A 23,541-nucleotide genomic window follows, 5' to 3' on the forward strand; every position below is an offset into this window, starting at 1 on the left:
TACATTTGCACCCGAGTGTAACACAAAACTTTTCCCCTCACTATAGCGAGGAAACTACAACGCAAAAGATGCGTTTATCACCGCTTCCAGTAGTTCCACAGGTGGTAAATCATCTTTATTACTAGATTCACCTACTTTAACCAATTTTAAAGCAGTTAATTTGACTTTATTCAAGGTCAAATTACTTTACCCACTAGTGGATAAAATGCGTTTTTACCCGTTGCCATTAAAGGACAAAACACGTGTTTCCGAGCTAGTGAGGGGAAAAATAAATATCAGGGAGGCAAGCACGTTACCGTTAGGTATTGCTTTGCCCAAATGTATATTACTTAATTAGAAACTAGACATTCACTCAGAATTAAAATTAGACCACATAACAGGCTTTAGCTCTCCATAGTCTCCATACATCATACTTAATTCGGTATTAACTAATAACATAGATTTACATAGATACTTGCGCCTCTCAATTCTAAATTTGGCCAGCCGCATTCTAACAATACATTTAAAATTTGGCAGCGGCTGGCTGCCCAAACCCACCATTTTCGTTAATGCAAGTGGCCCTTAGAAGCATAGTTTGGATTGAGACACCTGCTGTCATCAGTTACCTACTGAATCAAAGGCGTGTGAAACGCGCCTAGTGTGGTTGATCATAGCTAAAAAAATCGAATACCCACACATTTTGCCAAAGTAGCATTTTTTATAGATACGCCACTACAAGTTAACAGACAGATAGCGTTATCCCTCTTTTTGCGATACAATTAAAAAGACCACCGCGTCGCGGTTTAAAAAAGTAATTCTTTCCTATTTGCCATTGTTGGCGTAACAAAAGGGCATTATTTGCCCAATTTGATACATAAACATACGTTTAGTTTATCTATAAAGTAAACATGGGCATCTGGGGGTTATAAGTTGTATTTAAATATATATTTGGAGTTCATTGCGTTTATTTTAATTACAGCATTTTCTAATGCCTACTGTATTCTTCTTGTTTCATTGACCAGTTTTGTAACAATTAGAACACTAGAGTCATTTATTTTTTTATTCGACGACTTTGACGAGTATTATTTAGTTTTAATGTTCGCCACAGGCAGCCTGAAAAATTCATAATCTGAATTTGGATTTGTATTGCATGCAATTTTTTTTTAAGATTATGAATTTTTCAAACTGTCTGTGGCGTCCCTAAATCTTTCTTGCTTCTCTTTCTTTTTTCTTTAGCCTAGTAAGAGATTCACGATGTATGAGATATAAACTACTTTGATCGCGAATGAAACATTATAAAATGTAGAATGAAAAAAAAATCTACTTAATCTTTACATTTATAATTTTAACAACGTATTATAGAGTAATAACTCTTAAAACCTGACAATCTGTGTCTATGAGCTTCATGATCGAACCATAGATTTAGAATTATTAAACTAGATTGTGGAATCGCATTTTTTGCCACACTAAATTGAACCTTATCACTGAGATAGAAAGGTGATCGTATCAGACTAGCGAAAACGGTCCACATGAGAGGGCATTGTTTGGGCTGGTGTCCCTCTCGCACGGGTGGCCAGTGTTAATGAGGTTACCATAGTAGTAGTATTTTTATCTGCATATTATCTGACTTTATAACTTCTTATATTATTTTAGTGTTATATTCAAACTAGGGTTTCGATATATTTCAAAGAATTGGAAAATAATTATAATGTAACTATTTTGATGCCAATAAATCAAAGATTTGTATAATTAAAAAATATGTTCAAATGGGTATTAGTAGATTTGGTAGTAACTTTGAAAATTGACTGGTATCCCCAATGTATGACAGTGATGACGTCACTGAATAATGTTGACATTGTCAGTAAGTGCGAGAGGGACACCAGCCCAAACAATGACCTCTCATGTGGACACACATTTTGACCTAACTACTCATTCTGGTTTAACTGTAATTCTGTGGATCGAACTTTTTTTTTACCATAGACCAACACAATTTGCTTTTTATGATAATCTAATAACATAAACGGAGGCAAAATGGCCAACGGTCCTTTCATAGCCGTTTTTTTGCAAACCGTGTTTATGACCTAGCATTGTGTTGCATTGTATAGCAATAAAAATATTGGCAGATCAATAAAAGTTATTGCCTTTTTTTGTGTTGATCTTGGTGTAAAAAACATGGATTTATTTGTGTTAAAATTGGTTTTTAAAGGTTAGTTCGTTATGACATTTTGAGACATGTTGACAGTTTTGCGTGATATAGGCACTTCCGCTTATCTTTGTCACGATGTTTAGTTTATGAGAAAAAAGATGAGAACTGCATATGATGAGAAAAAAGTGAATTTTAAACTACTTTAAGCTTTAATTGAGCGTGAGAGATGTCTCTATTTTACGAATGGTGGCAGCGCACCAATAGATAATGTAAATGCTAGAACCATTGGTTGCTCGTTGTCCCATATATGGTACACTTACTGGCTAAGTACGGATGGCGGCCTGCTGTTTCATATATGGTACGTACACTCACCAGCTAAGTGGTGGCAGTGCGCAAGTAGATGTAAATGCTGACGCTGGACGGGAATAGCTGAAAACCACTGGTTGCCTGCTGTTCCACATATGGTACACTCACCAGCAAAGTACAGGTGGTGGCAGTGGGCTAGTAGATGTTATTAATGCTGGCGGTGGCGGTGGAGTGGAATTGGAGCAAACCTCTAGTTGCCTGTTGTTCCATAAATGGTACACTCACCAGCTAAATACGGATGGTGGCAGTGTGCCAGTAGATGTTGTAAATGCTGATGCTGCACTGGGATTGGTCGGCTGGCTATGGGTTTCGCGATGGGCCAGGGAGCCATCATTGGTTGCCGGTAATCTGTGGAATAGACAAACTGATTTAGGACTGAAAATTGCCGAACAAATGGTACTACATTATTTTGAATTTTTTTTTACTGGGTAGGTATGTTGTCATTTAAGAGTCCGGCTAAGAGAACACAGCAAATTTTTTAATGAAGTGTTATCATCATCCTCCTAGCGTTATCCTGGCATTTGCCACGTCTGGGGTCCGCTTTGACAACTAATCCCAAGATTTAGCGTAGGCACTAGTTTTACGAAAACGACTGCCATTTGACGACCGGTCCGGACTAGCGCGTAGTGACCCTGCCTGCTACGCCGCGGTCCCGGGTTCGAATCCCGGTAAGGGCATTTATTTGTGTGATGAGCACAGATATTTGTTCCTGATGGATGTTTTCTATGTATATAGAGGTAAGTATTTGTATATTATATATTATATCGTTGTCTGAGTACCTGCACCACAAGCCGTCTTGAGCTTACCGTGGGACTCAGTCGATCTGTGTAAGAATATCCTCACGATGTATTTTTTTTTTAATTTTTAATGAAGTGTTATAATAAGAGAAAATCTGTCACTATAGCTCAAGTCCGTCTAAGATAACTCTGCACAGATTTCACCAGAGCGCATCAAAGTGTGAGAGTGTCAGTAATGTAAAAAAAAAAAGTTTATTTGCCAAAAAGTGTTACAAAAGCTTTTTACCTTCGACCACCACACTAGGCTAGGCCTGTCTCGTGGAGTCAGCACAAACATTACCATTTACATATTACATTTACTTTTCCTACGCTGAAGAACAATTCTAAAGACTATGCCTCCCCACAGACGAGTCTTAATTTTCATAATCTTAAAAAAAATTTGTATGCAAACTGACACGGACAGATCTGTCAGTGTCAGTTTGAACTGTCAATTTGCATACAAGTTTTTTTTAAGATTATGAAAATTAAGACTCGTCTGTGGGGAGGCTATGACTAATGTCAGTATGAAATCCGTGACGTAGTTAAGTGTATAATTCATTTATTTACATGAACAAGTTTACATATAGAAACTAAGACAAAGCATAAAAATTAACAGCTATCTTACTCTTAAATTCAAATAAAATTCCCGTTAGGCATTGTACCAATGTTCGCGGCATTTTTTCCTTGTATTGCTTATAAGTTTATTTTAGAAAATAACGCATCGTCATTCTCCATGCGTTATCCTGGCATTTGCCACGACTCATGGCCCTCATGGGAGCCTGGGTCCGCTTTGACAACTATTCCCAAGATTTATCGTTGTTTCTAGTACGAAAGCGACTGCCATCTGACCAAAATAACGTCTCTCCACGGTTACTACATACTTTAGACTATAGTTTTTTTTTTATTCCCGAGATTAAAATGCTTTAAAAATTAAAAATGAGCCTTGTTTGCGATTATGAAATAATGTAGTGCACAAACATAATAATGTCAGCGACACACGCGACCGCGACCGACGGAATTAGCTCCGAATTATCTGCATTTTCATTGCGAGCTTCATTTTGGAACGTGTGTGTGCGGCTTTATTTTTTGCTCTTGTATTTTTTTTAATATAATAGATACCTGTTATTTAGAACTTAGCTAGCGGTACAAGCCTAGGATCGAACCCACAGTCCCAAAATAATCAAGGTGCAACAATTTAGCAACTTTTATGGATTTAATTTTTTTTATGCGATAAGAGGGAAACGAGTAGACAGGTCGCCTGATGGTAAGCGATCACTGCAGCCCATGGACATCAGAAACACCAGAAGGGTCGGTGCGTTGCCAGCCTTTAAGATAGGTGTACGCTCTTTTCTTAAAAGTTTGAAGGTCGTATCGGTTCGGAAACGGAAACGGTTTAACCCCTGGAACGCCGTTGTCAAAACTTTGTTACTGAATTAATAACCTTCAATCCGTTAATTACAGTTTAAATTGTCTGGGACAGATCTGGAACAAGGCGTTTGAGGGGTTAATCCGTAGTTTAGCTCTGCGCTGCAGGAATTTTCCGGAAATTGCACAGTTGAGGACTGCCAGCCATCTTTGCAAATATTCCTGGATAAAGTGGCGACAACATGGACGCAATAAAGTAACTTCAGGAAAAGCAAAGCTCTCACTAAACAGTGCACTGACTAAACTAATTTGAACTTACAAAACATAATTACATACATACATACAATCACGCCTGTATCCCATGAAGGGGTAGGCAGAGCACATGAAACTACTCAAGTTTCAGTGCCACTCTTGGCAAATAAGGGGTTGACAGAAAACGAAACTGTGACATTACAGTGACAGGTTGCCAGCCTCTCGCCTACTACGCCACAATTTAACCCATATCCCACAGTCGCCTTCTACGACACCCACGGGAAGAAAGGGGGTGGTGAAATTCTTAACCCGTCACCACACGGGAACATAATTATTAAAAGAAAATCTCATTTATCAACTCAATTAAAAATACACCCTATAAAATACCCAAGTTCAATTAACGCGAATCAAAAGAACATAACTCCTAAAAATAACCTCAAATCTAAAAACAATTTCACAACCAATTCCATTCTTACTTCAATACAATAAAGCTCAAACTCATTCAATAATTACGTTCTAATACGAGCTTGTGAAAGTGATTCTCGATGTCGCCACAGATTCGATATTTAATTAAGTCCGTTATAGATTTGGCGCCAATTTTTGCACGCCGCGCGCAAAGGTTATTTATACGGGGGACCGTTTGTTCTTTATGTTGGCACTTGTGGAGTTGTAGATGTTTTTCAATGAAATTAATTTGCAACAATGATGTACAAAAGGTTTCGCATATATGCAAGATTTTTTTGGCAATGTTATAAAACGAGTGGAAAAATGAAGGTGGATGGATACAATGGTAGTGGAAGGCCTAAGAAAAGATGGATGGAATGTGTGAACAATGATATCAGAGTGAAAGGTATTAGTATGGAAATGACGACTGATAGAGAGGAATGGAGGAAGATCATCTGCTACGCCGACCCCCGATAATGGGAAAAGGGCAAAGGAAAGATGAAGATTTGAAATAGTGTCGAGTTTTTCTTACTCCATTTTTAATAACCGTAAACTATAATTCAAAATTGTAGAAATGAAATAGTTGCAACATTGCAGTGTCGTCTCGTTTTCTTTTATATGATTTAAAGAGAAGCCGAAAGATACAACAGCAACGTAGGTACAAGAAGCGTACAAGTGTGTCACGCACATAACAATTGAAATCCTTAATACCAAACACAGATCAGAACACAAACAATTAAATCAATACCGTGCGCCAAACGGCAGGCAAATCGCTTCTTAACCGCCATCGGATCGCGATCGCCTTTCAAAAACATATAGCGGTGATTAATGTGACAAAGGTACGATATATAACGCCAGCGTGCAAGTGACAGCCAAGACGGGTGTTGAGTTAAATTCTAAAACCGTCCGAGGGGGCGCTGCGAGCGATGGAGAAACAGCGTATCTTATTCTGGTATCTTATTTGGATACGCTGTTCTGTAGTAGTGTGCGGCCTGGTGCGAGTAATTAGGAGTGCTGTGGGCCAAAATATGCTGACGTATTCTTAGAAACCTTTTAAAATGTTATTAAATTAAAACTACAGTTAGTTTCAAACAGTAATGTAGACTTAATGTTATAAAGTGAAACAATAAGTCAAATAAAATATTGATTAGGTACACAAATACTGTGCTGGTAAGTACCTACCATTTTTGTTGCCACGAACAGGTGACCTTGGTCGGAATTCAACCTAGATCTGTAGCTTCATAGTTAGGTTTAGAGATGGGCCGAATATGGACTTTGCTGAATACGAATATTCGGCCGAATATTCGGTTCAGCTTTACCGAACCGAACATCCGGCCGAATATTCGGTTACGCCATTATAAAGAGGATGTTAAGATTAAAACTATTAATTGATTGATAATGGTTACATATGTTACTACAACTATTTTTTTATGATTTAGTGGATAACTAAAACTTAGTTAAAATGACTCTGCCGGGGTATCATGCTGCCAATTTTATCACTTATCCACGTGGATAAGACATCTGTCACTCTCACACTGACATACTTGCTAAAGCGTGACGGATGCTTTATCCACGTGGATAAGTGATAAAATTGGAAGCATGATACGCCGGCTGAACTCTTCTCAACTCTTAAACTACGGTTTTTTTACAAAAAAATTATAGCTAGGGTAGATCGCGCGCTGTCTATACAACTTTAACATCCACCCGCCTTCGTCAGTTTTCCGTGATCATGATGCATGCAACTGCGTCGAAATATCGGGAGCTCGACAAAAATCAAAAAGGTAATCACGGTCTATATCCCGGTCAATATAAGTCTAATGAAAATTATAGCTATTTATATTTCGATGTATAGGTAATTATCTCGTTTTAGTAGTTCCTTAAAAAGCTACTAAAATAGGAGCTTATTATCCAATGGAATACGTATGATCTTCATTAGTTATTTACTTTGTTTATTTGGTAAATATTCGGCAAGGCAACCGAATTATTCGGCCGAATACGAACATTGAAAAACTTGCCGAATATGCCGAATACCGAATATTTATCGGCCCATCTCTAGTTAGGATCTCTACTGACTACTTAGAATTGAAATTTGAAAACCTGGGATCCTCTCGTTAACTAGACTCAACATTTGGCATAGGCACTGATTTTTCATTCTCACGAAGACCAAAAATAAATCGTTTTTGCATTGAAGGTCGATAAATGCGACTGTCATTTTTATCACAGTAGGCGTCAACATTCCATTTATTTCTGTCTACTTAAATCCCAGTTCATAAAACATAATAAAATATTGCTAATATTATTTTAATATAATCCCCTACAAAGTGGGGTAAGTAAAAAACACATAAAAAAGGCATTGTGCCGGATAAACGTAACTCCCATTTTTAACATTATCTGTGGCAGGATTATCTATTGTTGTGGCACCATTGTAAAAGAGGCAAGTAAGGATTTCGTGTTTTTGTTTTCTCAAGTGTTCGTTATAATTGTGTGCGAATTTATTAAAAATGCACTTGGGTCTTTTGTGGTATGTGGTACGCATTTTTTGTAGTTGTAAGAGATTCGTCTTACTAATATTTGTACTTATTAAATTATTGTTGTACTGTAGGTAGGTATTTAACTAATAAAATGCGAGTATTTTTTTAACCCCCGACGCAAAACCGACGGGGTGTTATAAGTTTGACGTGTCTGTCTGTCTGTTTGTCTGTCTGTCTGTTTGTGTGTGTCTGTCTGTGGCATCGTAACTTCCGAACGGATGAACCGATTTAGTTTTTAGGGTTTTTTTAGCTGAATTAGTCGGGAGTGTTCTTAGCCATGTTTCACGAAAATCGGTCCACTATGTCGGGGATTGCTCATAATTTTAATTTTTACAAATAATTACTTACTTATTTTATTGAGTTCAATAATCCTAAATCTGCACCGAAATACATCATACATCGGTACCAAATTTCAGCTTTCTAAGCGCATAACTGAGATTATCCGCGGACGGACGGACAGACGGACATGACAACACTAAGGGTTCCTAGTCGACTACGAAACTATAAACACTCTAAGCGACATAAATATATCCTTATAAAAGTAAGCAAAATCAACGAAACCTTTCTTACCATACCTAGTGTACAAATCTTCACTAAAATAAACAATCTAACCACAAAATTAAAATTTGAAAAAAACCCCGACCGCGACATAGTGGACCGATTTTCATGAAACATGGCTAAGAACACTCCCGACTAACTCAGCTTTCAAACAAAAAAAAAACTAAATCTAAATAGGTTCCTCCGTTCGGGAGCTACGATGTCACACACAAACAGACAGACAGACAGATAAGTTAAACTTATAACACCCCGTCGTTTTTGCGTCGAGGTTAACAAATGAACAGTCAAAATCAATTCCATGAAATCAAATCAAAAATCAAAGCAATAAAAATTCAACTTTTCTAATATAAAAATTCACTATTAAGACAATTCCCTCCCGGGGGCGTTACCCTGGAACTTCCCCTTCTCTTCCCCTAATTGTTTTAAGCGTTTTATCCAGGAGCAATTAATATATTCTTAAGATTTGAGAAGTCACGTGGGGTGAGATGGGAATGGGGGCGGTGAGATTCGGTGTTGTACTCATAAGTCTTCGCTTAAATGTTTATTGTTAATAATAAAGGTATGTTATCTTATCTTATTTTAAATCCCCCCTCCCCCCATCCGTGTTGTGACGGGTTAACAATTTCACCACCCCCTTTCTTCCTTGGGTATCGGTTGACTGTGGGATATCCGGGTTAAATGGTAGCGTAGGCGAGAGGCTGGCAACCTGTCACTGCAATGTCAAAATTTGGATTTCTTTCAACCCCTTTTTGCCAAGAGTGGCACTGGAACTTAGTAGTTCATGTGCTCTGCCTACACCTTTATGGGATGCAGGCGTGATTATATGTATGTATGTAAATTTGTATTTTAAATCTGCGGAGGCCCTTACGGATGATCTTCGAGCCAATGGGATTTTTTGTGCAAATAGGTATAGTGGGTCAGAAAATTGTTTTGACAAAAAAACGCTTTAGAATATAATAAATTTTGATTTAGAATATAATACATCTTGATTTAGAATATGACAAATTTGAACCATCAGTATTCGTGTGTAGAATAATTACAGGGCCTTGTCTAAAAGTGTATTTGAGACCCACAGAAAAACGGGATGTATTCTATTATATTGTACATATTTTCTTGGGAATTAATGTCTTTATACTAATTTACCTCAATTTAATTTGAATCAGTAGTACTTATATGAAACTAAGTTTTTTTATTATGTTTTATTTTAAAACAAATGTCAACTCTTTTTCCCGATACCGTCTATTCAAAATTGACTTTTAGATTGTTTGTATTATATTGGAAGTTCCACACAATTAAGGTTTTTTGAGGAGTACTTTAGGAGACTTTCATAGCAAATAAATTGCATTTCCGAAGGTCCTAATATTCAGAAAAACGGGTCACGTTTAAAATCAGCCGACGGAAAATGAACTCGGCCACAGATTTCAAATTTGGAACACTCCCACCCTGTCATTTACAACGCTAACGGACATTTGTCTCAGCCAAACCATTTAACGGTGGATGTCTTGCTAGTCTTATTTTTATGGGAAAACGACGAGGTGTTATAAGTTTGACGTGTCTGTTTGTCTGTTTGTATTTGTGTCTGTCTGTGGCATCGTAGCTCCCGAACGGATGAACCGATTTAGATTTAGTTTTTTTTTTTATTTGAAAGCTGAATTAGTCGGAAGTGTAGTTCTTAGCCATGTTTCATGACTCAAACAATCATCAAAATCGGTAAACTATGTCACGATCGGGGTTTTTTCAAAATTTTAATGTTGTTTTAGTTTTTATATAAATAACTAGCTTTTGCCCGCGGCTTCGCTCGCGTTAGAAAGAGACAAAAAGTAGCCTATATCACTCTTCATCCTTTCAACTATCTCCACTTAAAAAATCACGTCAATTCGTCGCTCCGTTTTGCCGTGAAAGACGAAAAAACTAACAGATACACACTTTCCCTATTTATAATATTTGGAAGTATGGATCGTTTGAAGACTGAAACAAATCCTCGCTAAGCTACTGAAAGACCGCTCGTTTAAATTCAGCGCGCGTTGCGGTCGCTAAACCGTCGGTTGTGTTGGTACACCTGCGGATTAGAGCCATATTAACGCATGCTTATTTAATCTGTTCGTTCGGTTAGGTTGGCAGTAGTTTTACTCCATGTAGTGGTAGTATTAACACATGTCAATTTAATTCGTTCGGTTAGGTTGACAGTAGTTTTACTCGATGCAGTAGTGGTAGTATAATAGTACATTACGATACAAATTTAGTGCGTACCTAAACTATAACTAACTAGCGTAACTCGTGTCGATTTAAAACACTCCCTTCGGTCGTGTTTTAATGTATCGTCACTCGTTTCGAATTTCCTTTTTGCACGTGTAACGTACGACGTTTTTCAGTACCAATAGCCATCCGAAGTTTCGACCTGGCATATAATGAACCACTTCTCGCACTAGTGCGTAAAAAGAACACCATCTGCACTGAAAAGTTATTATAACGCATGTTTAGTTCCTACCTATAGTATATGGAATATGGTTTATCTGTTATTTGGTTAGTTTTAAGCAGTGATTAATCTATAGTTTAATTACCTAGGTACTATAATGTCTGATCAATTTTGTTCACAAATGTTCTACAATGATTATTTCACTAAATGAGCGATATTACGATTTTAGAACTTGATTTTTTCGCAGTTATATGTTCGCAGTCAAAGAGTGAAACATTACCAACGACAATTATAATTATACTAATTCTACAGGACATCAAAGCTCTCCAAACGGGCTCTACGTGTTGGATCTATATCCCCACGCACGTCTTATAAATGACCGGGCTCAAAAGACCCGAGAGTTTTAAATGGAGATACAAATAATAAAAAAAACCGGCCAAGAGCATGTCGGGCCACGCTCAGTGTAGGGTTCCGTAGTTTTCCGTATTTTTCTCAAAAACTACTGAACCTATCAAGTTCAAAATAATTTTCCTAGAAAGTCTTTAGAAAGTTCTACTTTTGTGATTTTTTTCATATTTTTTAAACATATGGTTCAAAAGTTAGAGGGGGGGACGCACTTTTTAGGGTTCCGTAGCCAAAATGGCAAAAACGGAACCCTTATAGTTTCGTCATGTCCGTCTGTCCGTCTGTCCGTCTGTCCGTCTGTCCGTCTGTCACAGCCGATTTACTTGGAAACTATAAGTACTACAGTGATGAAATTTGATGGGAATATGTGTTGTATGAACCGCTACAAAATTATGACACTAAATAGTAAAAAAAAGAATTGGGGTGGGGCCCCCATACATGTAACTGAGGGATGAAAATTTTTTTTTTCGATGTACATACCCGTGTGGGGTATCAATGGAAAGGTCTTTTAAAATGATATAAAGTTTTCTAAAAAACATTTTTCTTAAAGTGAACGGTTTTTGAGATATCAGCTCTCAAAGTCGTAAAAAGTATGTCCCCCCCCCTCTATTTTTATAACTACGGGGTATAAAATTCTAAAAAAAATAGAGGTGATGCATGCTAATTAACTCTTTCAACGATTTTTGGTTTGATCAAAGTATCTCTTATAGTTTTTGAGATAGGTTGATTTAACTGTAATTTTGGCAGGTGTATAAATTGACATAATAAGTTTATTATATTTGCTGCTACGGAACCCTTTGTGCGCGAGCCCGACTCGCACTTGGCCGGTTTTTTTTCCTTTAGGAGCGATTATTTCCGAAAATATTAATATTATCAAAAAACGATATCAATAAACCCTTATTTATTTTTAAATACCTATCCAACAATATATCACACGTTGGGGTTGGAATGAAAAAAAATATCAGCCCCCACTTTACATGTAGGGGAGGTACCCTAATAAAACATTTTTTCCATTTTTTATTTTTGCACTTTCTTGGCGTGATTGATATATATATTGGTACCAAATTTCAGCTTTCTAGTGCTAACGGTTACTGAGATTATCCGCGGATGGACGGACGGACGGACGGACGGACGGACAGACAGACAGACATGGCGAAACTATAAGGGTTCCTAGTTGACTACGGAACCCTAATAATACCAATACGGCTTTTAAATAATCAAGAAAAGATCTTACTCCCACCTCAATGATAGATAGATAGATAAAACATTTATTTGGTAATCGTCGTCAACGTACTTACAACCTCTCTACTGTTGCGGGTATTTATGGGCAATTTGTCTGCTCGTTTGCAACCTATATCATAAAAAAGTACATGTATCAGAGAACTCTCACGTACAAAAAGGTTAAGTTTTTTAATATCATATAAAAAAACTGAAAATCACAGCTCCACGATTGCCTATTCTTGCCACAGATTCAAAACACTTTCTCGGCGCAAAACCTCGCACGGAAAACAAGTCACGTAGGACGTACCAATATACAAAAATGAACGAGAAAATCAAAAATCGTACTGGCACTATAAAATTATGCATATCGGCTCCCGAGCCGTATTAACATGTCATCGACGCCATATTGCGATAATATTCAAATATCGAAGCCGATTCCAACGGTCTTTGGGTTTTCTATTGCCCAAGAAATAACTCCGAAATGCGACCTTCAATCTTATGCAATAAAGAAGAGAACTGTGTCGATTTGGCGTAATATTAGTTCGTGTTACAGTTGTCAAAATGCTTAGATAAAGGAAAATCGACTTAAGTTTTTCGTTATAAGGTCCGTGGAGTATTTGAAGACTGTTTTCTGTAAGTTGGTAGGTTATATTACGATTTTTTTTATCGTAAAGAGTGGAAATGTCGTTCTGGATAAATCTTTTTGTGAAATAAAAAGGAGGTCTGAGGAAAATGGTGGAATGCAGGTGGCGTATTGTTATAGTAGTGATGGGATAAGGGAATATTCGCGAGAATGTGCGTACGTGAGTGGTAATTTTTCCTTATCCATGTTGTGAAATGTAACGAGTTAAAGGAAATGACGACAGGTCTGGCCTATCGCGTAGTGACCCGGCCTGCTAAGCCACGGTCCCGGGTTCGAATCCTGGTAAGGGCATTTATTTGTGTGATGATCACAAACATTTGTTCCTGAGTCATGGATGTTTTCTATGTATATAAGTATATATTTATCTATATAAGTAAGTATATCGTCGCCTAGCACCCACCTCGAATGATATCCTGTAGGTATATATAAATTCCCGAAAGCTATTCACTAAGTAGGTCCAATTGAAAGTACACGTTCTTACTGCTGGTTTAGTCTGGAATCTGGATATGGATTTGTTCAATTCAATTCAATAATTATATTTCGAAAAAATCCATATCGTCAGTGAACATTCCCTTAAATCTATGTTCGTTACATTGCATCCACAAACTAAAAATGGAACTATTTATGGGACATTGACTGAGGAATATTTCCCGGTACATGGGAACATTCCCGATAATGGGAACGGTCACATCACTAGCCGGGGTCGAGTGAGGAGTGGCTTTGAATGAGAGTATAACGCCCATAATCCGAAATGGGTATTCTTAAAACATTACATTATGCGGAGTTTCGATATTCGTGAAATTGTCTGTATGAAAACAGTTGTTAGAAAAATACTTAAGTACTTGAACTTTAGTTATACATGAATGATGTGACATGATAACTACTCTAAAATACTTTTTTGTGAAAAATTGTATTTTTAACTTTGGATTAGCAGAAACGTCTGCAATCGATGCCACTGCCTAAAGTAGAAAATGTCACCCAAGGCAGACATTTCCATTCTTATAGTTGAGATAATAAGACTGTGTGGGCAGTTGTGAAATTGTATGGAAATCCGTGCACTCGATCTAATTTCATAAGATTATGATTTTTTAAGATTATGTTTAAGACTGTCTGTTGCCGGCCTAACAGATTAAGATAAAATATTGTTTAAATTGAAGGCCATTATTCCACGTTGATCAAAATAAGTATATCGCACCTAGCGATATCCACAGAAGAACTTGGAAAGACAATATATTTGGAAGTTAAACGAACTGCTGCTGGCTAGAGGCTTTATGGACTCGCCTACTACAAGTTATTATATATCATTGAAGGAATTTGTGCATCGTAATAATAATGTATTACAACTGTAAATCTAACTTCCTACGCAATATCCACAAACGTTAATTACTGCTAAACTACCCGATCATAACACAAAACAATTTCTTATCTGCGCACAGATAAAAAAAGTTAATATCAGAACTAACCATTAACGCTATTACAGCAGCTCCCTAGCGACATCTTAATTTACTAACAGAAACTCGCAATATGGCGGACTTTTTCAATAAAACTGGCAACATCTGTGCCGACACTTAAGCCAAGGGGCTAGAAAGAGATGGCTTAACACGGGTTCAGTGAAGTTAGAGAGGGATAGAAGAAAAGGGTGTCCGAACGGAATTAATATGTCTTTTCTTAGCAGCGCTTAGTATTTTATTATTGATGTTAGATATATCTTTATTAATAAAGATGTTATTGGAGGAGAATTGCGATTAAGGTTTTATTGGATGGACATATTGTGCTGAAACGCGGTAACTTGGTTTTACAGATATTTTTATATATTAGAAGATTTTATGTTTTATTATGGGAACAAATCACGTTTCAGTACAGGGGGCCGATATTTGAATCTTTTTTTGTATTTTTTTTTTAATTTTAAACACTGTTTATGTCCTATGTCCACCACAGGACAGGCTATGCCAAGTGTAAATAAATGTTACAATGATTTCGTGAAATTCGTTCAATAATACCTCCACTACTAGCGATTTAAACGCTACTAACAGAATCTAAAACGAGTGGTCATTATTATAGCCTGACAAGTTTTTATTTGACCCTCGCCATGTTGCGGATTTTCAGCTGAACTAATTTCTTTTACTGGCAAGGATTAATATTTGACACCCGTCGTCGAAAGTCATTGCATGTCAGTGATGTAAACGAGAAGTAAATATTTTAGATTTTCTAACGGTTTCATCGCAAATATGCCCAAAATAATATTTAAAAAAGTGAAAATAATTATACTTAACGAGATAAATTACTAACAACAAAAAAGGATGAAGGATTTCACAGTATTTCGATAACAATGTTCCGAAATCGGTTGTTGACATGTCCGGTACTGACAATGTATAGTGCAGTTCTCCTGTACTGATTATTTAATTTCGATTTAGCTTAATATATTTTTTGTTCTTATTTAAGGTGTCTGTAGCTCAGCCGTGAAAAAGATTTATAGAAATAAGGAAGCCGTTACATCATTGACTCCAGTATAAAACAAGGTCCCACGCAAAAACAAAATAAACATCGACGACTTGGATAAAGCCACAAGATTCATGGATTTTAGGCTGTACGGAAACAAGTAGCGAGTATTTAAACCATGTTTATTAAACTTTGATTCTCTAAAACCCTGTTTTCATTTTCTACAAATATTTACGCGAAACCAGTACACGCTGTCCCCATTATACATGACGTCCGAACATTATTGCCATATGAAAGCGGTTTGTAGCGACACTCTTTCGGGGTCAAATAAAATCTTGTCAGGCTATACCACCAGTTTTAAAATTACTAGCTGTCCTTTTTCAAAAATAGCATTCCGTCGTTTTCCACAGACTTTCGAACGGCGAATTAGTGCGTTCGAAATTCAAAAATCGATTCCCAGATGGTGCGTTTTTTACGCACTAGTGCGAGGAGTTCATTTCTTGTCAGGTTGAAACTTCGGAGGGCCATCTGTACTTCAAAAACGTCGTTGACTGCGAACATATAACTGCGAAAAAATCAAGTTCTAAAATCGTAATATCGCTCATTTAGTGAAATAATCATTGTAGAACATTTGTGAACAAAATTGATCAGACATTATAGTACTTAGGTAATTAAACTATAGATTTAATCACTGCTTAAAACTAACCAAATAACAGAAACTATATTCCGTATACATAGGTAGGAACTAAGCATGCGTTATAATAACTTTTCAGTGCAGATGGTGTTCTTTTTACGCACTAGTGCGAGAAGTGGTTCATTATAAGCCAGGTCGAAACTTCGGATGGCTATCGGCACTGAAAAACGTCGTACGATACACGTGCGAAAAGGAAATTCGTAACTCGTGTCGATTTAAAACACTCCCATCGGTCGTGTTTTAATTCATCGCCACTCGTTTCGATCTTCCTTTTTTTCGCACTTGTATCATAATGTACTTGTATCATAAACTACATAAAAAATACTGAAACCTCGCTGTTGACTAATATAAAACAATTTTGGAAATACACATCTAATCTCAGACAGTCTAACACTGGTTATCCCGAAATCATGAAACTGGGAGATGTGTGCTCGAATTGTCCAACACAAATCTGCAATATGTTCGCAGATTACTTCAAGTCAGTTTTCGAACCGGCTGCGCCTAACGCATATGACACCATTGCTCTTGCACGGTGTGACGGTGACAACTCTATCCTCACCTTAAATAATATGACGTTTTCAAAGTACGAAGTTCTCACTATTTTAAAGAAAACCGATGAGAATAAGGGGCCAGGTCCGGACGGATTGAGCCCCGTGTTCATTAAACGTGCATGCACAGCTTTGGCACTTCCTTTGCAGATAATATTCAACAAATGTATGCATTTCGGTATATTCCCGGAACGATGGAAAATGGCACATATCACACCTATACACAAATCAGGCGCCAAAGACAATGTGCAAAATTACCGGCCCATTTCTATCCTATCGTGTATTCCAAAAACGTTCGAAAAATTGGTTCACGGCCGTATGTCTAAAATATTAAAAAATCATATCTTGGAGGAGCAACATGGATTTGTCAAAGGGAAATCAACGTCAACTAATCTTACACTGTTTGTTAACTTCTTATTTGAGACTCTTGATAACAATGTTCAAATCGACACAATCTATACAGATTTTCAAAAGGCATTCGATAAAGTTGACCATCTAATACTACTGAAAAAAATATCATACAACGGAATAAAGGGTAATCTCCTCCGGTGGTTCGCATCCTACCTTCAAAACCGTACACAAGCTGTGGTAATCAACGGAATAGCTTCTTCATCTACAGTTGTAACTTCCGGCGTGCCGCAAGGCTCAATTATTGGTCCATTCTTATTTGTCTTGTTTATTAATGACATTTCACTGTGTTTTAAAATTGTAACTTTTTGTTGTATGCTGACGACTTAAAAATATATAAAAAAGTTTACACGAACGAAGACGTTCAACTGATTCAAGACGACTTAAACAGACTTGATGATTACTGCAGAACTAATAAGTTGTCTCTGGCATATAACAAGTGCAAACATGTCATATTTACTCGGAAAAATAATGTCCTAAGAAATTCATACAAACTTAATGAAAATTATCTTGAGACTGTATGTAATATCAGAGATCTAGGTGTTATCCTTGACACAAAGCTGACATTAGATACACATATAGACCATATTCTCAAAAAAGCGTATCGAATGCTGGGCTTTGTTATGCGCGTCACCAAACCCTTCAAACAGATGCTCAGTCTAACTTGTCTTTTTCAAACTTTAGTTCGTTCCCACCTAGAGTACGCGTCCGTCGTATGGAACCCCTTTTATAATGTATATTGCAATAAGCTAGAAATGATTCAAAAAAAGTTCTTGCGACGTCTTAACATTAGACTAAAAAATTCTCGGTACTCTTACAATGAGCTCTTAACCAAATATAACATGTTATCACTACAGGACCGTCGATGCATTGCCGACGCAGTTATGCTGCGTGACATATGCACAGGCGACTTGGACTGTCCAAGTCTTTTGTCTAAAATATACTTTCGAGCTCCTACCAAGCTAACGCGGTCCACTCACCTCTTCGGTCTTCCGAAGACCAAGACCAACGCCGGAAAACGTGCACCTATCTACAGACTGTGCGACTACTACAATAAGTCTCTTCTCGAGATTGACTTATTCTCAAAGTCCCGCGCCCAGTTCAAGACAGCAGTAACAAATTTGTATAAAAGCAGTAATACAAATATCTAGCAAAGCTTTTTTGTTATTCCCTACTAGCTAAATTAGTTTTAATTAAGCACATTTACAGAAGTCTCTCTTGCTTGTAACTTGTGAACCGCATGTTAGTTTTTAAGTTTAAAGTTAAGTGTTATTCTTTCATATGTTCTTCGTGAGATACGTATATGGAAGCATCTGTGTCTATAAGGATTTTTGTTATTTTAAGACTTTTTATGTTCATGCCATGTATGTCTTCTGTGTTATCTCCTTAATAAATAAATAAATAAAATAAATAAATAAATATTTTACGTCATGACAAATGAAAGGTGTTTATTCTCCGCACTAGTTCGTAAAGAAATATATTTCTTGTCAGGTTGAAACTGCAAGGAGATGACTCTTTGGATGTAACTCTTTGGACTGAAAAACGTCGTACGATTAGTGCTATACACGTGCGAAAAGGAAATTCGTAACTCGTGTCCATTTAAAGCGCTCCCCTTGGTCGTATTTTACTTTATCGCCACTAGTTTTGAACTTCAATTTTTCCGCACTTGTATCATAATATACTAAATTACTAATACGCAATCCGGGCTTGTTGTAAATAAATAGAAAGGTTTTATTAAATGTGAGTGTGTTTAGTAAAACGTCCCATTTTTTTGTCGGTTACCATTAAGGCGAGATTTACTTGTATCTTTACATGAATAAACTGGCAAAGCGACTCTATAGCAATCGACAAAGTGGGACGTTTTCCCGTGCACACTCACAGTCCACAGATGTTTATATTTTGCGTAATATAGATAAATATGCATATCTAGCCTACAAACATTATTTATATGTATAAAATATACCAACACACAATCAGAATTTCGAAAGAAGTAACTATTTTGACTAGCCCCTGTTCCTAAATATCTTAAAAATGGTTCTTATTTCCGGCGGAACCGGAAATGCCGACGGCGGTTTTCCTAATTTTTCGTTTTGCCCATCGCACGGCATTATTTTGATGTTGAAAAATTGAATTTCAAATAAAAGATCATACTGTAAACATTTACGGTTTTTAACCCCCGGCGCAAAAACGACGGGGTGTTATAAGTTTTAAGTTTGACGTTTGTCTGTCTGTAAAAGCAACATATTTTTCTCAAACATGCAATGAAATATTGTCTTTACGTTCCTTAAAATGGGCTGGGAAGTATCGCTTTTTGGGCGCAACAACTCGAGAGGACTGTAAAGGGATTTCATATTATTTTTTAGGCCTAGGCCTGCAAAGTAACTTTTTTTTTATAAAATATTGTCCTTTAGAGCATTTCTTTTTTATTTCATTGTATGTTTGAGAAAAGCACTATACATGCCTCGGCGTGAAAACGGATTCCCGGCCTCGTATCCCTATCCGGCCTCGCTCGGGAAATCCTCATTTTCCCGGCCTCTGATGTAATGTACTAATGTTTGTATGTCATTTGATATTAGCCAGTAGCTTTTCGGTGAAGGAAAACATCGTGAGGAAACCGGATTAAATTCAATAAGGTCTAGTTTACCCTTCGGGTTGCAAGGTCAGGGTGGGTAGCCGAATGGCACAAACGCTCACGAAACGAAACGCTAGTAGATATCTATCTCTATCGCTCTTGCATATTGGCGCGACAGAGCCAGACTAATTGGCGTGGCGTTTCGTTTTCGTTTGGCGTCGGAGAAATGCCATTCGGCTACGCACTCTGATGGCAGTCGCTTTCGTAACTAACCTAACCACAAAATTAAAATTTTGAAAATACCCCCGACCGCGACCTAGTGGACCAATTTTCATGAAACATGGCTAAGAACACTCCCGACTAACACAGCTTTCAAATGAAAAAAACTAAATCGAAATCGGTTCATCCGTTCGGGAGCTACGATGCCACAGACAGACACACACACAGACAGACAAACAGACAGACAGACAGACAGACAGACAGACAGACAGACAGACAGACACGTCAAACTTATAACACCCCGTCGTTTTTGCGTCGGGGGTTAAAAACTAGTGCCTAAAATCTTGGGATTAGTTGTCAAAGCGGACCCCAGGCTCCCGTGAGCCGTGGCAAATGCCGGGATAACGCAAGGAGGATGATGATATTATCTTTGACGACCGGTCTGACGCAGTCGGTAGTGACCCTGCCTGCTGCGCCGCGGTCCCGGGTTCGAATCCCGGTAAGGGCATTTATTTGTGTGATGAGCACAGATATTTGTTCCTGAGTCATGGATGTTTTCTATGTATATAAGTATTTATATATTATATATATCTTTGTCTGAGTACCCACAACACAAGCCTTCTTGAGCTTACCGTGGGCCTCAGTCAATCTGTGTAAGAATGTCCTATAATATTTATTTATTTATTTATGTTTGTATAATCATACTAACTTTTGCCCGCGGCTTCGCTCGCGTTAAATCGAAGATAATTGCGGAATGCTCCACACAAACTGCCACCCCCCATTTTAGGGAAGTGGGGGGGTTAAAAAGAGAGAAAAAGTAGCCTATGTCACTCTCCATCCCTTCAACTATCTCCACTTAAAAAATCACGTCAATTCGTCGCTCCGTTTTGCCGTGAAAGACGGACAAACAAACAGACACACACACTTTCCCATTTATAATATTACTAGCTTTTACCCGCGACTTCGCTCGCGTTAGAAAGAGACAAAAGTAGCCTATGTCACTCTTCATCCCTTCAACTATTTCCACTTAAAAAATCACGACAATACGTCTCTCCGTTTTGCCGTGAAGAACGGACAAACAAACAGACACTTTCCCATTTATAATAGCGAGAGGGGGCCCTTTTGCCGTGAAAGACGGACAAACAAACAGACAAACACTTTAAAATAAATAAATAAATATTGGGGACACCTTACACATATCAACTTAGCCCCAAACTAAGCAAAGCTTGTAATATGGATGCTAAGCGACGATATACATACTTAAATAGATAAATACATACTTATATACATAGGAAAACATCCATGACTCAGGAACAAATATCTGTTCTCATCACACAAATAAATGCCCTTACCGGGATTCGAACCCAGGACCGCGGCTTAGCAGGCAGGGTCACTACCGACTGAGCCAGACCGGTCGTCAACTTTCCCGTTTATAATATTAGTATGGATAGGTTTAGCGATAGGGGGAGCCATACATGTGCTACTCAACCCTTTGAGGGGGAGGCTTTTGCAGCCCTTTCGCCATTGATTAAGTCAAATCGATAGGTACAGCCTTGTGAAAAAAGAGTACAGGGTAGAAAATAATCGGGGCGCCACTGTCTATGTAAACCGATTTGCATGTGGCTACTATTTTGACACTTCTGTATGAAAAAAGTAAGTGTTGCTATGATTAAAAAAAATAGTTCGACTTCCACTCTTTTTTGCCAAGCCAATTAGTTACAATCTAATAAGAATCTATCGTAGTGTCACGTATCGATAAATATTCTTCTTCTTCTAAGTATTAATAATATAGGTACACATTTACTGCAATCCAAAGTTTTTTATGAATAATTCATTAATGTAATTAATTCATTTTTAAGCGCTAATATATTCAGAATGACATCAATGTCAAATCAAAACCAATTAACTGTAAATGCAGCCTCCAGTTGAACCAGTGTACATTTTTTCTCTACAGCTATGCCCTTTATCTATTTTAGGTACAGTCAACCAATTGGAACCTAGGCCACTGTAGGACTATGTCATAGTAACGTTATAAACCAGATTGTAAGAAATATCTCACTGTTTGTCATTTTGACATGGTTGTAGAGTGGCCTAGGGTTCCAATTGGTTGACTGTACATAATATGGCAGCGAAACAGACCCCGACTTGGTGCCAATGGGACCATCTCAGGGTAATACCCGTTCGATTAAAAAAAAATTGAAAATCGGTTCACAACTCTCAGGGATATCGAGTAACATAAAAAAAATATTCAGTCGAATTGAGAACCGGAGAATTTTTTTGAAGTCGGTTAAAAATAATGTTCACACCTGAGCTTCTTCGATGATCTCATATGTAATCTAATCTACCTAACTAATTACCATTAATGCATGACGGAACCGCATAGTTTCGACTTTCGATCCTTTAATATCATTAAGTAAAATAATTACGAGTATATTTAAAAATGAAAACTTACCATTAACACTATTTTTCGCCCCGCCCTCATCCCGATCTCCGAGAATCGCACTAACACTAAATTTAAGCATAGGCTTCTTCTCCATCTCCTCACACCTTACTAAATCATCTGTATATGCCTTTTCTTTCCCATCCTCATCGGACGCGTCCTGATAACTCATGTTAAACCTCTTTTCAAGCTCTTCAAGTCTAGTGATACCCGATTTTTTACAAGCGAACGGCGAACAATCGAAACCGTTACAATTTTGACAGCGGCGAGTCAAATTTGGAATGTTAAGAACCTCCTTCTCATCGCTCTTATAGTCGTAATACTGTTCGTTTTTTGAATATTCTTCCTCATCCGTTTTAGAATCGTTATCATTCTCAATTTTAGCCTCATCGTCAGGCTTCTCCAAATCTGGAGAAGTCTCTCTCGACCGCTCGTAGTTTCGGTGCATTACGTAATTTTCTATTTGCTGATTTAGATATTGATTATGGAAATTCACTTTCTGATGATGCAGGATATTGTCCACTAGGAAAGGCGAAGTCATATTAAAAGGCGCATTTGACTTGTAACACAAGTTCTGTATAGTTTTCAACATATTGTGGTCCAGTTTCTGATTCACAAACGGGTTTAATTTTAACGGTCCATTTTTATCATTCGGGTACATTATACGAAGCCTACTATCATGTTTAAAAACAAACTTCAGAAAAAGAAACGAAACGCAACAAAAACAAAACACTTAAAAATTCAAATTTCAAAAATCGAACGTCACGCGTTCGAATTTCAAATACGTTCGACGCGTTCCGAATTCAAGAAGCTACTAACTCGAAAGAGGAGTGGTTATGAAAGGGGCGTTTTTGGGCGCGCTTTTGTATTAGGTGTCCAGTTTAAGAAGACCCCCCTTGCCCCCTCAGAGTAGCAAAAACGCCTTGCGAATGCCATCTGGCGAAGGGTGGCTTGGAGCTCCACAAACGCTGGCTGTTGCAAACTTACAAATTTTCCTCTGTAGTTGTCTTAACTCGTATTTCAAACCTTGTCGGGAAGTGAATAGGGGATGTAATTTTTGTCAGTTTTATATGTTAGTGTTAGAAGGTCTATGTATGTATGGGGATATTCATAAGGAAC

General features: G+C 37.5%; 1 protein-coding gene across 2 annotated transcripts in view; it reads right to left on the reverse strand.

Moving 5' to 3' along the window:
- The window catches only part of LOC125240342 (homeobox protein DBX1-like), a 47,849-nt gene extending 25,299 nt beyond the window's left edge, over nucleotides 1–22,550 (reverse strand). The window contains exons 1-2 of one of the 2 annotated variants that reach the window (XM_048148235.1): nucleotides 22,435–22,550; nucleotides 2,717–2,839 (exon numbers count right to left, since the gene is read on the reverse strand). In XM_048148235.1, the coding sequence (XP_048004192.1) occupies nucleotides 2,717–2,839; nucleotides 22,435–22,519 (208 nt within the window). In that variant the 5' untranslated portion in view covers nucleotides 22,520–22,550. Of the gene's footprint in view, nucleotides 1–2,716; nucleotides 2,840–6,836; nucleotides 6,850–22,434 lie in introns of those variants that run through there. The other variant, XM_048148236.1, reaches the window with a different exon arrangement.
- Nucleotides 22,551–23,541: the final 991 nt, after the last annotated feature.

The sequence above is a fragment of the Leguminivora glycinivorella genome, chromosome 27, assembly GCF_023078275.1.
Source record: "Leguminivora glycinivorella isolate SPB_JAAS2020 chromosome 27, LegGlyc_1.1, whole genome shotgun sequence".
NCBI classification, from domain to species: domain Eukaryota; kingdom Metazoa; phylum Arthropoda; class Insecta; order Lepidoptera; family Tortricidae; genus Leguminivora; species Leguminivora glycinivorella.